Genomic DNA, 16,833 nt, shown 5'->3' with positions numbered 1-16,833 from the left:
CATTATCCTTTGTTGCAAACCATTGTTTCATATGTTTTGTCTGTTTTTTGGTTTTATGGGTGGAAGGGTAAATCCAGTTCCTGTTACTCTGTCTTGGTCAAAAGCCCAAGTCCCTATATGAAATTTTGACTCCTATATTTTACTCTGAGATGGATGATAGCGTTATTTAGTATAAAAGGCTTATATATGCAATGGCCTTTTGGACTCTTCTCTCTAAAATAAAGGAGGGCATTCCCTGGCCGCTTTGTGAAATACCTAGAACATACCTGTTATTTGAGTGCAGTCTGTTTTTTGCAACAGTAGTCATGTATGATTCATTACTTGGTGATGGGCACATTGCTATCCCATGCAGAATTGGGGTTCTTGTAGCAAGGAAAAAGACGTAAATTCACATTGGGTAAACACTAATGGTGCTTGCCACAGATCTTATACCATTGAGTGTTTCTGAACTAGCCACGAATTGTGTCAAATTTGGGTACTTTTATTCATAGATCTCATAAAATCACAAATAAGTTCAACTTTGCTCCCTTTTGCATATCTCCTACTAAAAAAAAAGGCTTTGCTAAGTATCTTTTTCCATTAAGGAATCATAAACTTTAGAACTATGTAACCATCTCTACAGTAGGTTTTAAATAGAGCTGTAATCATTATGAAGGAGAAACCGGATCTTAGGGAATACACTGGCAGAACATAGAGCCTGGTAGTTATTACGCTTTCAAATGTCACATTCCAGTAAAAGAATTTAGTTGAGTCAACTGACAAGTGCTTTTAAAATGTGGTAACTTCCTTCTATTTTCTAAATTGCTTTTTTATTTACCCTTGATTTTCTTATTACATAACTTCTACTATGTGTACGTTTTTCTTCTCAGTGTCTCCTTTTTCCTTTAGATCCATCTTTCTATGGTTTATTCCATCAACTCTTCCATTTCTTGTAGAAGTGATACACTAGAGCAAATGTAAAAGACCAGTACAGTAATATTTTTTTGACTTCCTTGAGCTTTTAGCTCACATTTGAATTTTAATTAGTCTGCTCTATTCTTATAGGTGTCCTTCAAGTAGTGAAGCAGTATGTCCAGATACCAGTTTTTGTGATGATTCGGCCACGTGGAGGTGATTTTTTGTATTCAGACCGTGAAGTTGAGGTGATGAAGGCTGACATTTGTCTTGCCAAACTTTATGGTGCTGATGGTTTGGTATTTGGGGCACTGACTGAAGATGGACACATTGACAAAGAACTGTGCATGTCCCTTATCGGTAAGAATTTGTATCTGAGACCAAAAAGCCTCTAATGATGATTGCATTGAATACTCCCAATACAGAAAAACGCAATCACAAAACTGGCTTTTCATTCACACCTGCAGGCACTTATACTAACCTATTTTAAACACTAGCTATTTAGGTGTTTTGGGTAGAGACTATGTGTGACATAGCCCTCCTGACTCTCTCAGTTACTATAGATTGGGTTCTGCTACTGTTCCTATAGGGTTTAAGGGAAATTTACCTTGATTCCTTTAATCACAGCACTGAAAAGTTGAAAAGCTATTACAGTTGGTGAGGATGGGGAGATGTAGAGAGGACAGAAGCAAACTACTTATATTACTAGGCCAGAGTATTTCTTGAAGATTTTCAGAAGGGTCGTAATAGATGTAATGCTACCCTTATAGTTGCCAAATCATATAGTTTTTATTGGTGCCTCTAAGGAGTGGATGACTTTTTTTTTTAACTGAAAATCAGAGATTAATGGAAACATAGGACTTTTGGATTTGGAAGGTTGCCATTTTTTTATTATTTTAGTTCAGTGTCTTCACTTAAGAGAAGAAAGTATTAAAAAGTTCATTCTAACATGGAGAATTCTGTAAATAGTAATCAGTGATGATCTCTTCATTCATGTTGTCATGTGATTTTCTTTATATAGCTATTTGCCGTCCTCTGCCAGTCACTTTCCACCGAGGTGAGTCATTTCCATTTTAGAAGTTCTGTTGAACGGTGTCAGTTTTCTCATTTCACCAAATGCCACAACCTTTTTTATGGAACACAATTGTATAGTGTCGTTACAGTGTTACCAATTGGTTTTTTTATACTGGTCATGGGACTAACAGTTGTAAATTTAGAGATGCACAATTTCTAGAAAATATGAAGCCTTAGTTATGAAAAGTTGTTAAAAGCAGAAGGTGGTGGTGGTGGCATATAATAGAGGGAGAGAGTAAGCATTGCCTACAAGTGCGTGTGCTTGTCACAGCTTTCCAAGCAAGAATCCTGAGATTCATTTTTATTAGTTTGCCTCAGGTCATGTGCAGTCTCAAAAAGGATAAATCACTATGGCCAATGAAAGGAAATGTGCTGCTTGGCTTAAGCCAGATAAGATCATTCTGGAGCTAGGAGTGAGGTCAGCTTTCACAGATGAATATAAGATTTGTGGGCAGAGAGGGGGAGGGTATCTGATGAAGAATTGGGTACTATTAGGAAGAGGAGAGAAGAAATAGGTGCTGGATAATCAATGAACAGATGTTCACTATAGTGCACAAAATTACTGTACATTATTGATAGCTTGTCTGCATCAGAATGATTTCTAAAAAGTATCTGATAATTTTATATGAAAATACTTCTTATCTCTAAATCAGGCAGTTACAATTTCCATACATTTTTGCCTAGCATTGGTAAAATGGAGGAACAAGTGTGAATTTTGCCTTCAGAGGCACTGCCATTGCACATGAAAAGAAAGAAGTCTTCAATTTTTTTTTATTTGATGATATGCATGAGAAATTATTGAATATTTTTTGTCCTTTTGAGTAAGCATCCAAAGATTAGGATGAGAGTGGACACTAGGATTTGCATCCATTTATAGAAATTAGGTATATAGCATTTGTAATCCTTTTTTCTTTATGAAATGAGTAACACCAGAAAACTTTCTTGACTTGCTGTTTAGCAATGCTTCTCATAAACTAGCAATAACTAAAAGATGTTAGATCGCTTAAAAGTCAGAACTTTGAAGCTAGCCAAAAGAAAAAAGAAAAGTTTTAAAATAGGTAATTTAAATTAGTAAACATTTATCTGAAAAATATATAGTTTAAAATTTGACATGCTAAATAATTCAAAATAAACCCACCATATAGAATATATTTTTCTGTTCTTAAACTAAGAAAATCATTTCAAAGTTTTTGTCTTTTCCTTCAATAAATTTAGCAAAAATATTTCCATGTTTTTATATTGTTATATTGTCCTGTGCTCCACATTTTTTTCACTCATGTATTTAATATTATGACAGTATAATCACTGAGAAGGTACTGCCGCCAAAAAAGGAAAATCCTCTGTGTTACATTTAGCTGCCTACATACACTAAAGGGTGAAAGGAAGGGGTCTACCACCTAATCCACCATAGATTAGCACTTATGTATCATGTAGCAGTGCTGAGAACCAAAGCAGAAATAGTTTTCTTTGGGGTTCTTATTGCCAGTTTCCTCAGTGAGGAGGAGAGAAGTCTCTTAGAAAGTAGGATGGAACTGAAACCTCATATAGTCTGTTGTAAACAACTATCCTTATACTATGAGTCTTGATTACATGGGATAAATGGATTAGAATAAAATATTAGTCAATAATGAGAATGTGAACCAAGGCTTTTTCTAGAACTGGTGAGTGTAATGTTTTCATTCTGTTTGTCCAGTTTGTTTGAACCCTTAGAGCAGACTCCCAAATTTGAGTCACTTGCCTGTTAATGTTTACAATTTTACCATATCCAAGGGCTACTTGTGCAAATTTATTTAATAATTTTCTTAAAATCTTAAGTAAATTTATTTTAAAGAGAAACTTTATAACTAATGAAAAATGGAAACTTTTCACTTCTAATCTGCATTTAAGTAAATGCATCTGTTCAAATGCATACCATCTAAAATGATCCTGCATACCATTAGTGGCATGCTGACTGTGGTATGCTGGTAAACTGGTTCTCAGGAAAAAAGAGTCGTGATTTGTAGCATTTGTTGATTTCTGTGGTTTTGTACTTTCACCTTGACTAATTTCAGCTGCCAATGGATTGACAATCATGCTTGCAAAATTCCTGAATATTTAACAACTGACTCTTGCAAGCCAGGACAAGCTAGGTCCAGCATACCACTGTGTGTATACTACATTTTGGAAAGCACTGTATTAGAGATATCTGTTCAAAATTCAAGTCAGTTTTATTTATTTCAGCCTTTGACATGGTTCATGATCCAATGGCAGCTCTAGAGACCCTCTTAACTTTGGGATTTGAAAGAGTATTAACCAGTGGATGCGACATTTCAGCACTAGAAGGACTACCCCTAATAAAGCGACTCATAGATCAGGTACACACAATTTCCTTCCTTTCTTCCTAAGACGCTGTTGTGGTTACTTCTGATATTCTGCTGTTCAACGAGGTTGTGAAACTACATATTACTGACTTTGTGGTTACGCCATAGCAAGCAGGAAATAACATATTTTATAATTTTTATTTCTTTCACATGAGCATTTTTAGTAGCCAAGGCTCTTAAGATCAAATTATGGACAATGCCTAAATAACTGATCTAATTTGGATAACCACAGCAAATTTTACCTTTCTTCTGCCATCAGCGTTGCATAGTTTAAGCCATATCTTCTTACTGGCAACCTATGTATACTCAGGGGTTCCCACATAAAATTTGAGAAAATTATCATTTCGAGGTGAATTCTAAAACTAAAACTGGGACTTCCCTTGTGGTCCAGTGATTAAGACTCCATGCTTCCAACTGCAGGGGGCACGGGTTCGATCCCTGGTGGGGGAACTAAGATCCTGCATGCCAGATGGCACAGCCAAAAAAAACCTAAAACTGTATCCTTCTCATTTCTCCCAAACTACCAAGATAGGAGGAAATACATTTTTCTCTTATATGATTTCCTCTTGTGAGTTCACATCATTTGTAGAACAGCCAGAAGATGGCTTTGTAATTGTAGTATGTCTGTGTTTTTCTGACACCCGTCCAGAGGCATTCTAAGTGAGTGAGTATGGACTTTGAGATGAGAATGTTCTGGATTTGAGACAGTTTTGACACTTGCTGTATAATGTTGAGTAGATTACTAGCGTTTAAGCCTCTGTTTCCTCATGTGAAATGGAGATAAGTTTAATATCTCCTATATAGGGTTGCTCTGAGGATTGGTAGAGATCAGGTAGGATTGGTAGAGATAAGAGATAATATAAGAGATAAGAAAGGTTCTTGGTAAGAGCCTTAGCAGAGTGCTTGATATATATTAGATTTTAATACATGTTAGTGTCTATAATTATTATTACTGCTATTATTAATAATACTATTTAGTGTTTTGTGTAGACATCTGCTTATGTTTACTTTTCTATAACCATGAAAATAATTTTCAGAAATTTCACCTGAGGATCAGATAAATTTTTCTAGACTGGAACTTACTGGTTTTATAAATATTTATTAAATAAATATTAAGGTGCAGGACATTTGCCCTATGTTGGTGACCAAGGGGTGCCTGCGCACACACGCGTGTGTGTGTCTGTAGTCATTGCCCTTACAAACTAGTACACAACAGGCACTTTTAATAGAGTACTATATAAAAAAAAAAAGTGCTGTGGGAGCACATTGGAAAGGAATTAACCCCAGATTTGAGGGATTGGGATTAACAGTAGTTAGCTTCCCAGAAGAAAAGAAATCCACACTGCAATGTCTTACTCATTTGAAGGATGATTAGGAGCCATCAATGTAAAAGGGAATAGGGAGAGGGAGAGTCGGGGGGATGCTCCATGTGGACAAAACAGTATATGCAAAGGCCTAGAAACAAAAGTGAGCATCATTTATTAAGATATTGAAGAATGACTATAATGTTGAATGTGAAGAGAAGAATACTGTCCAGAGCCTTGAAAACTATTTAAGAGTTTGTATTTTATCCTTGGTGCACTGGGGAAGCCTGAAGGGTTTTTTTTTTTTTTTTTTTTTTTTTTTTTTTTCTGAAGGGTTTTAAAATAGAAGAATTGATGAGTCAGCTTTCCATTTTAAAATGGTTACTCAGTATGGAGTAGAGAATAATTGTTGTAGTCATATATTGCATTTCATAATATTTGTGTGTGTGTGTGTGTGTGTGAGAGAGAGAGAGAGAGAGAGAGAGATTTGTAGTTTAATCACTGGTTGGCAGGAAGAGCTGGGCTAAATATGCTTATACACGAACTTTACTTTTTTTAAGTAAAAATTGTATGTATATATAACAGGTGTACAACATTGATGTTTTGATATACATATACAGAATGAAATGGTTACAGTCAAGATCATGTTCATCTGTTCATATAGTTAACTTGTGTGGCGTGTGTGTGTGGTGAAAGTACCTGAAATCTACTCTCTTAGCAAATTTTTAGTATTCAGTACAGTTTTATTGACTATAGTCATCATGCTATACATTTGATCTATAGACGTACTCATCCTACATAGCAACTTTGTATCCTTTTACCAACATCTCCCCATTTCCTTCACCTCCTTACCCCTGGTAACCACCATTCTATTCTCTGCTTCTCTGTGTTTTACTTTTTTAGATCCCACATAGAAGTGAGATCATGCTAACTTTACTTTTTGAAGCAGTTACTTAGTAGTATAATATACTGGTTAAAGCATAGGATTTGGGATTAGAAAGGTCTATGTTTAAATCCTGGTTTTGCCACTTATTAACAGTGACCTTGGGCAGTTTATCTAACCATCCTAAACTTCAGTTTCCTTACCTACAAAGTTAGCATAATAATAGTGCCTACCTCTTAGAATAGTTGTGGATTACTTCAGCACAAGGTCTGACACTTAGTAACTGCTCTGTATTGGTAAATCACTTTGATAGCCTCAGGTAAGCATATACTTCTAAATAATCTTTTATGGAAGGCCAAAAAAAAAGTGATAGAATTCATCTCTTTAAACATTTGTCCATGTTTTAGAAAGCTTTCAGTTGGAAGAAACAGTTACAGTAAGTATGACTTTTTTGCTCCTAAACTCATTTCAGCGTTCTAGATAGTAAATATTTAGTTTTGTGGGTATTTTGCTGTAGTCTGTTTGAGGATACTAAACAGCCTTGTTTCACTTATTTCTCTAACAATTATTAAATTTTGTGAAATAGCCCCCTCTCCCTTTTACTCTCTCTTTCATTTCCTTGCTTTTTTATTCATTGTATGTTTAAATATTTATATTTTATAAATATACCTATCTGTTGTCTGTTTTCGTTGAACGTGAAAGCCCCATGAGAATAGGAACTTTCTCTTGCTCATGATGTCAGAGAGGAAAAACTTTTTCTTTACCCTCTTTTTAAAAAAAAAAGTGAACCCTCCTAGGTTCAGTATTAGAGATCCTGCAAATTAAACTGACAAAAGATAGATTTGCAAGAAAACAAGATTGTAATCACGTGTGTATGTATGTATGGGAGTTCACAAAGAAATGTGACTCAAAGAGGTGCTTAGAATTGGGGGCTTATATACCATCTTCTAATAGGTAAAGGAGGGGGAAGAGAGCACTTAGGGACTTAGAAGTGGAAGGAGAAAGGGCCCTTATGGGAAAACAAATGACTTTTTGGAAAGATTATTGTATCCTTAGAAGAATAGATGGGAGATAGGATAGTTTTATGATATTGTCTGCCTGGATGTGGTGCTGAGGAGCTGCTTCCAGTGAGGGGATTTATGACAGTTGAGTTCTTTTTCAGTTCTTTTGGGAGGCTCTGCTTTTAGGCAGATAAGGAATTTCAGCCTTTAGCTCAAAATAATTTTTATGCCACAGTGACATATTTTGGACCCCTTCAGTCACAGTATTCTTCATACCTACAACAGTGTCTGGTACACGGTAGGCACTTAATAAATATTTGTTGGATGGATGGAGGAGTGAGTAAAGTGACATTTGATAAACACTTTCATGATAGAGCAATTTGATCAGGGTATTATTCTGCAAGTTAGTGAGCTTGTTATAACATTATATGTTATTTTTATTCTGTCATTATTACCTACCTGCCACTAGAGTTTCTACTGAGTATGCATTTGTAAAAAGGTGATTTCCTTTTGACTTTCAGTGATACTGGGTATATCACCAAAATTTATTTAGGAAATGGGATGAAAATTAGAATAAAAGTAAGGAAATTTCAATACCTATTATCAGAAATTAAATCAATTCATGTAGTTCAGTTTTATTACTTAATATCCAATAAAATGGACCTATGGTTTTATTTAATTGGTATAATAAGCTAGGGAATTTAGTTGAGGACACATGATTTGAACAGATTTTTTTTCTAGTAATTTACGATTATGCTATCCTCTTTCTTTTCTGCTGAAATCTTACTTAAATTCAACTACTTCCATTCCATCGCATGCCAAGAACTCAGAATTAGTGTTATTTTTCAGTAGTGGCTTTTTTTTTTTTTTTTTTTTTTGCGGTACATGGACCTCTTACTGTTGTGGCCTTTCCCGTTGCGGAGCACAGGCTCCGGACGCACAGGCTCAACGGCCATGGCTCATGGGCATAGCCGCTCATGGCATGTGGGATCTTCCCGGACCAGGGCACGAACCCGTGTCCCCTGCATTGGCAGGCGGACTCTCAACCACTGCACCACCAGGGAAGCCCTCTTCTTTTCTTTTTTAAAAATGTTATTTTATTTATTATTTTTGGCTGTGTTGCGTCTTCGTTGCTGCGTGCACGCTTTCTCTAGCTGCGTTCGTTGCGGTGCGGGGGCTTCTCTTGTTGCGGAGCACAGGCTCTAGGCGTGCAGGCTTCAGTAGTTGTGGCACATGGGCTCGGTAGTTGTGGCTTGTGGGCTCTAGAGCACAGGCTCAGTAGTTGTGGTGCATGGCCTTATTTGCTCCGCGGCATGTGGGATCCTCCCAGACCAGGACTTAAACCCGTGTCCCCTGCATTGGCTGGTGGATTCTTAACCACTGCGCCACCAGGGAAGCCCCCAGTAATGGGTTTTCTTAAGGTGGTGTGATTATTTAGTATTTATATTTTATTCTCCTATTCTTTGTGTTTATAACAGTACAAGTCTTTAAAGCAATACAATAAAATAACCTTTCTGGGTAGAAAGAGTTACTACTCTGAACATTTTACTTACCCAAGATCCCAAAGAAATAGAAAGATCTATTGAAAATTAGATACTAGTAGGAACTTAATAAATTTAATATAATTATGTTTCTGTTTTGCTGCCTTATTTTCCCATGTAAGAGAAGGATATTAAAATTGTTTATTTTTTTCTTTTTTCAGGCAAAAGGCAGGATTGTGGTAATGCCAGGTATTTATTTATCTATCCGTTTACTAGTGTAACACTATAGTGAGGAAGAGCAAAAGAGGCAGGACAGTATGGGGGGTAGTGTTAGTACATGGTGTTCAGAAAGAATATATAATTTGATTAAAATGTTTAAGATTGGGGGATCTGTGCTGCAATTTAAAACTATATGAGGAACACTCTAGTAGGGTTTCGCTCAGAGAAGAGCAAATAAGGATTGGGGTTTCTCCATGTTTGCTTTCCCATAGTATACAATTTTGTGAATGTAGATGTTCATTTCTGGTGAGGCACACCAAGTTTGATGCTGCTACACTGCATTAGGGCCAAATGTCCTAGTTGTTGACAAGGTATAAGCAAACATAGGTAATACCCCTGGATAATGTAATACTCAGTTTCTGAAAATCTTTGATCACAAAATTCTTCCTTGTAGTCAGAACAGTTGGATCACATACTTCTAATGATAACTCTAAGATCAATGAAGTACATAATGGCTCATTAGAAGTCAACAGTTTTTAAAGAATTAGATAAGATGACCTAGATCCAGAATGAGATTAATATAAAGACAATCTTAATTTTTTCTTATTAAATTTCTCAAACATATAAAAAAGAAAACAGCATTATGAATACTCATGTACTCAATTTCTATATTTAACATTTTATCACATTTGTTTCATCTTTTTTTTATCCTGAGGTATTTTAAAATTAAATTAAAGGCATTATAACATTTTCTCTTTATACGTCTCTAAAAAAATAAGGGCATTTTACTCTAACCGCAATATCATTATCACATCTATCAAAATAAACACTAAATCCCTAATACCATTTAATACTCAGCTAATACTCTCCTTTCTCTAATTGTACCCAGAATGTTTTTTATAGCTGATATGTTCAAACCAGGATCCAATCAAGGAACAAGTATTGCACTTGGTTTTTATCTTTCTTAATATCTTTTAATATAGAAGTTTTCCTTTTCTTCTTCTGCTTTAAAAAAAATGACATTTAAAAAGTTTGAACTACTTACCCAGTAAAATGTCCTAGTTTCTGGATTTATCAGATTGTTTCCTTTTGATATTGTTTAGCATGTATTTCCTAGACTAGCCTCTGTATTTTCCTATAAACTGCTTGTTTAGATTCTGGTTAAATATTTTTGGTAGGAATACTTCATCGATAATTCTGAATACTTCATATTTCATCACATCAGAAGGCATACAATGTCTGGTTGTCTTAATACCAATGATGCCAAGACTGACCAGAGGTCAAAATGGTGATAGTGAGATATAGGCCAACTTTTAAAAAGAGGCCAAACAGACAGATAGTGTCAGAAATTTAGGAAAGCTTTGACTTGTAGCAAGTTCCTGAAACATGAGCAAAAAGAAAGCATATATTATTTGTTAAGTTGAGACCCTTAGTAGATTAATCAGGGAATGTTAAAGAAACTTAATTGAGTCTGATGCATTTCCATTTAAGACTAAATATATTTATACTTGACAACTAATACCCAGACTTAAAGACAGTTGTTAACGTAAGATTGCCTTTGCTTTATATGTAATTATTAAGTTATGTGCTATGTGCAAGGCACTACTTGGGATACAGAGTTACACAAGAAACTACTTCCTCAAGAGGCTTACAGTCTTAGGTGAAAAGATGTTATATCCAAAAATATTTGTGATTATTTAACAAACCTCACCAAGAAAATGCTAATTATATGACAGGTTCTGTGGTAGGTGTAAAAACACAGAAATGTATGTGAAGTAATCCTTCTACTTGAGGAGCTCACCAAATAGATCTATAAACAAATTATAACGATTTCATGTAAGTAATTACCAGCAAGTAAAAATTCCTGGGTGAGTCAACCTGAATGCTAATGAGTGTCCATCATTGGGAAATATAAAGATAACTAGAACATAGTAGCTCCCCTTTAGGGACTTTCATAATGAAGCTTACAATATAATTTAGGCTCCAGTTTCCTTATCTTTATAAAGAGAGGATATTGAACTAGCTGTTCTTTCAAGTCCCACCTGTTAGTCTATGTTGGGAAAATGTATTACTTATGTTCTGATAACTGAGCAACGTGTTTTTCAGTGGCCAGATATTTTGTTATTTATTAGAAGGAAATAATGTATTTGTCTTTTAATCCTTACAAGTTTGTGAAGTAGGCAATACTATCCCTCTTTGGTGAAAAAATTGAGGCTCAGTGGATTTAAGAAATTTATTTAAGATCACATAGCTGTGAAGGGCCACAGTGGTAAAGCCAGGATTCCAATCTAAATCTGACTTCTCAGTCTGTTCTTTCTGCTTCTTAGGGCTCAGTGACATTACTGTACCACCAAGAAAAAGAGTTAATGAGTCTGAAAGAGTGTGTAAGTCAAGTTATTTTAGTAGCTTGAATAGCTTGAGATAAAAAGTACATATTTTAACGGTCATTTAAAAATATGTATTGAATACGTCCTATATATTAGGAGAGAATGATATCAAGATGAATAAGCTGATTTTATATTTATAATCTGGTATCAGTTCAGAATATTATTCTTCATATACAGACATTTAAGAGATTGTTCATTAAAACAAATGAGTCATAAAATACTTGATTGTGCAGTTTTAATAAAGTAGAATCAAATTCTTCTGTAAAATGAAACAAAAAGTTGATATTATAATAAATAAGCTGTATAACACCTTGCATTATTCCCATTGCCAGTGAGATCTGTGTGTTCATCAAATCCTGGGCCAGAGAAAGAACCTTGGAGGTTTTCTCTTTGAGATACATTTCTGAGGCTTTGCTTTTGTGACTTCTTCCTCAAGTCTATCTTACCTTTCATTTCAATTTGATTTTGCTTTAATTGAGGGGAAGCAGGGCTAGAACACTCAGTGATTTTCCTTGCCCTGGAGTAATCTTTATAGATTTAAAATCGGTAACATATAGCATTGTTACATAAACCAGTGGGCATGTAAAATTCTGTCATAAAGGTGCTTTGACCTAATCTTTTGTTCTTCAGAGTCTGTAGTCTTGCCTTTTCATCATTTTTTTTCTAAATTCATTCTAGCTGAGTAAAGAGAGAATAATTCTCAAATCAATGAGAAATTTCAGTATGGAGGTTCCAGGTAGAGTTGGCAGTCATATTATTCATTAAATCTTATATGAAAATATATTCTATTTAATATATTACTTATTCTTTCCAACAGGGGGTGGCATAACAGACAGAAATCTACAAAGGATCCTTGAGGGTTCAGGTGCTACAGAATTCCACTGTTCCGCTCGGTTGGCTAGAGATTCAGGAATGAAGTTTCGGTAAAAATATATTCTTTGACTCCTGCAGAAATGAATGCAGTTAATCTTTACTTCCCCAAACAGGAAAACCTTAGTTGATGGCATGATTAATGAATGGAATGTTGTGATTAGTATGTAAGTATTACAGTCATTTTTGAAGTTTTTTAACTGCAGAGTGGTTCTTTTCCTGCCTTAAATAAGCAGGCTCTTCTGAACACAGGCTAATCTTCAAAGCCTTAAGGCATTGCTGAACTTAGACCAGTTAATAATAAATTCTAATTCAGCAGCTAAGCTTCAAATGAATCAGATATGTATGTGTGGCCATTCACCTGTGATTTCCTTTAGCAAAGTTAATAACTATGGTATAAGGATTGAAGAGCCGTAGTCATTTTTATCTTTCCTACTGTTAATACTTAAGTCTTTCCTCACCTTTGCTCTCTACTTTCAGTTATTTTATTTTTATTTTTTAATTTCTTTAAATTTTATTGTTTTTGGCCACACTGCACAGCTTGTGGGGTCTTAGTTCCCCCAACCAGGGATTGAACCTGCACCCTTGGCAGTGAAAGTATGGAGTCCTAACCACTGGACTGCCAGGGAATTCCCTATTTTCAGTTATTTGGAAATTATATCACTATTAAGGAATTTAAACTATTACGTGTTCTTTTTATTATACTTGAGAGGACTCCTATATTTAATAGTTAATTGTTGATTATTTCTAAGTTGGAAAAAATGAAACGTAAAAGAAGCAAGAGCCTTAGAATTTACAACTCCAGATATAAAATCAAGTATACTATCTGATAGATTTAGATACTAGATGTTTCAAGTAATCAATAAAAATTATAAAATATAGTAGTTCAGGGTCCTTGACCTAACTTTGTTTTTGAGCCTTGAAATTGCCTGTAAAATGAAGTGCCAGTAGGAGGGCTCATTAAACAACTTATGTAATTATCTGTTCCTTTATTACTTCTATTGCAGAAATTCCTCTGTTGCTATGGGAGCCTCTCTTTCTAGATCAGAATATTCTCTAAAGGTAACAGATGTGACCCTAGTAAGGACTTTGAATGCTATTGCAAAGAATATTCTGGTTTAGCCAGACCTCTCTGAGAGAGATGGATATCACTGGACAAAGGTAGAAGAATAGTCTACAGTTCTCTATGACACAGCTTTAACCTTCTCTGGCCAGGACAGTCACAGTCTTTGTTTTAAGTCTTACATTACCATGGAGAATGTTTCCAAGAAGAAAAAGAACTTGAAACAGATTACAGTCATTTCCTTTGCTTAATCTTGTCGACCATCTCCATCATCATGGTTTAATCTGGCCTACGCTTCTTCCACAAATGGAGGCTTAGTCTGTTTTCAGTGGAATTAACTGATGAACTGGGAAAATTCAACTGCAAAGTATGAACATTCAACTCAGATGTGACTTCATGGTCAACTCAGTAGCAGTATTTTGCCTTTTCATTTGTAAAATAAAAATTGCCATTCTATTATGGTAGAGTCTCTTACTCATCTGTAGCCAAGTATTAAAAGGAGGATTTTTTTTTATTTTATTTTCTCTTTTTATTATGTACCTTTTGGATCCTGGGCAGGATACTAAGGATATAGAGTAAATGGTATAGCATAAAAATTCCTAGACTTGGGAAGTAGGATGTAAAAGTTCCCAGACTTAGAAAGACAGAAGTGATCTCTGTTGTCCATCAGGTTACTTCTACCTCTGCTCCCAGATAGAGAAATGGCTTAACTATGAGGTTCATCTGACAATGTACAAAGATCTATAGAGAACTGGGGGAGGTTAGGAAGGTTGTCAGAATAGCTGTTTCTTTCAGCTGAGGCCACAGATATGGAGACTGGATTCTAGTGATGAAAATTGCTTTTCCTATGGGCAGGTCCCAAATGGTGAGGTTCATTTCTAGTTTTTTCTGTCACTTCCATATTTATTATCTCATTTTACACAGACACCGCTCTGGTAATAGAACTGATGCTTCTGTATTAGGAAAGTAACTGAATCATAATACGAAGAGCTTGCCCTTGGTCATGAGGCTAGTTAGTGGAGCCTCTATAAATAGCATGCACAAACTTGGGTACCAATGAATGTGTATACCAAAAGCCTTCCCTTTCTTTTAACGTGCCCCTTCCCTCACTTTTATTTATTTATTTTTAAAAGATTTATTTATTATTTATTTATTTATTTTGGCTGTGTCAGGTCTTAGCTGTGGCACGTGGGATCTTGTTGAGGCATGTGGGATCTTTTGGTGTGGTGCGCAGGCTCTTCGGTGTGGTGCACAGGCACCTCTCTAGTTGTGGCGTGCAGGTTTTCTCTTCTCTAGTTGTGGCGCGCGGGTTCCAGAGCGTGTGGGCTCCATAGTTTGTGGCATGCAGGCTCTCTAATTGAGGTACGTGAGCTCAGTAGTTGTGGCACGCGGGCTTAGTTGCCCTGCAGCGTGTGTGATCTTAGTTCCCCGACCAGGGATCGATCTTGCGTCCCCTGCATTGTAAGGTGGATTCCTTACCACTGGACCACCAGGCAAGTCCCTCTACCCTCACTTTTAAATCTTAACTTCTTTCCTCACTTTTTCAGGTACGATTTCAACATAGAATATTTGCCAAGGAATTTATGAGAAATGAGAGGCAAACTATTTAAAAACCAATAATAACCTCAGTGGTTTCTGTTAATATTGGTTTCTGTTAATATTGGTTTCTGTTAATAGTTTTAATATTGGCTTTGGAATATAGAAAGAGACATGTAAGTATCATGTACACATGCACACACATCATGTTTAGTATTTTGGCCTAACCCTCCCCCATGCTTGGACTTCACTGTATGATCCTCCAGAGATAAGAGCAGGCTATGTTATTATCTCTATTTTATTTAGACAGATTAGCTAGGGATCTGAGAGGTGCTATGAATTGCTCAAAATTTAATAACAAATGAATGTTGTTTACAAGACTTGAATGCTAGGCTACTAACCTCTAAGTCTTATGCTTAAGGATGCTTCTGGTATCTGGATGTAGTACAGAGGGCAATACTCCTGGGCAAATCAGACACACCTGGAATCATATCCTCACTTCCAGTTTAAGTTAACTTAATGTTTTGAACTTTAATTCCTTTATCTTTAAATCAGGACTAATAACTAAACTATGGCTTCTGGTTTAAGGATATATTAAAACACCAAGTACATAGTATGTACCCATTAAAGTTCTTTTCTTCCAGGTTAGTTTCCTAGTATCAGTCTTTGATAGTTTAAAAGTCCTCCCAGGAAGCTAGGCATTGAGTGCTGAAGCCGATAGTTTGTGCCCTCCACTATGTGACTATAAAAGCATAAGGTAACCCCTTACCTTGATTTCTTTTTTCTACACAAAGTCCTGTTTTAAAATACTTACTCATTATTTCATGTATATATGTCTTCTCATCAATATTATAAGTATTTTGAGACTAGGGAACCATGTCTTCATATTTTTATATATTTCTCATTACAACCATCAATTGTGTACTCATACTGTTGATTTACTTTGCTAGTGGAAAAAAAGCACTGGATTGAGAATCAGGATTACTGACTTCAGGAACTATGCTAGATATCTTCAGTTTGCCCCATCGAGATCCACTTTTCACTTTGTTCTGTAAACTGAGTCCAGCAACATAAAAAAGATTACAGTAAGTCCCCTACATATACGAGTTGTAGGTCCAGTTTGTTCATAAGTCCAGCAAAGTTAGCCTAGGTACCCAACTAACACAATCGGCTATATAGTACTATACTGTAATAGGTTTATAACACTTTTCATACAAATAATACATAAAAAACAAACAAATATAAAAAATAAAGAGAACGTTTTAAATCTTACAGTACAGTACCTTGAAAAGTACAGTTGTACAGTACAACAGCTGGCATACAGGGGCTGGCATCGAGTGAACACCAGGCAAGAAGAGTTACTGACTGGAGGAAGGAGAGGAGGTGGGAGATGGAAGAGCTGAAAGATCATCAGCAATAGGAGACAAAGGGCAAGCTGCAAATTCACTCACACGTGACATTGATGGCACAGGTTCTGGTTCCTTGCTGGATTCAATTTTATCTACCCTCCTGAAAAAACAATCCAGTTATGTCTTGGTAGTAGCTCTTTTTTTCTCATCATACCAGTACCAGCTACATCACCACTGCTTTTATGCTTGCTTCCAGACATCCTGGGCTTGAAATAAAGATACTGTACTACTATACTCTAAACAGAACTGTACAGTAAAGTACACAAAAGCACAATCACTTGTAGAGGATGCACGCATGTGACAGTGTACACCAGACAGGTAAACTAATTTACGTGATTAGACATGCGAATGC

At 35.7% G+C, this 16,833-nt stretch overlaps 1 protein-coding gene across 4 annotated transcripts in view; it reads left to right on the top strand.

Annotated features, from left to right (window-relative positions):
- The window catches only part of CUTC (cutC copper transporter), a 34,257-nt gene that overhangs the window by 9,210 nt on the left and 8,214 nt on the right, over positions 1-16,833 (top strand). Inside the window, exons 4-10 of one of the 4 annotated variants that reach the window (XM_082854391.1) lie at positions 1,045-1,254; positions 1,916-1,951; positions 4,189-4,322; positions 9,219-9,246; positions 11,544-11,600; positions 12,421-12,526; positions 13,481-13,993. In XM_082854391.1, the coding sequence (XP_082710517.1) occupies positions 1,045-1,254; positions 1,916-1,951; positions 4,189-4,322; positions 9,219-9,246; positions 11,544-11,600; positions 12,421-12,526; positions 13,481-13,595 (686 nt within the window). In that variant the 3' untranslated portion in view covers positions 13,596-13,993. Of the gene's footprint in view, positions 1-1,044; positions 1,255-1,915; positions 1,952-4,188; positions 4,323-9,218; positions 9,247-11,543; positions 11,601-12,420; positions 12,527-13,480; positions 13,994-16,833 lie in introns of those variants that run through there. The other 3 variants (XM_082854389.1, XM_082854392.1, XM_082854390.1) reach the window with 3 other exon arrangements.

This window comes from Leucopleurus acutus (assembly GCF_964270905.1).
Source record: "Leucopleurus acutus genome assembly, chromosome: 14".
Classification (NCBI taxonomy): Eukaryota; Metazoa; Chordata; class Mammalia; order Artiodactyla; family Delphinidae; genus Leucopleurus; species Leucopleurus acutus.
Note: the sequence above shows the minus strand (reverse complement) of the source record. Positions and strands in the feature narration are given on the sequence as shown.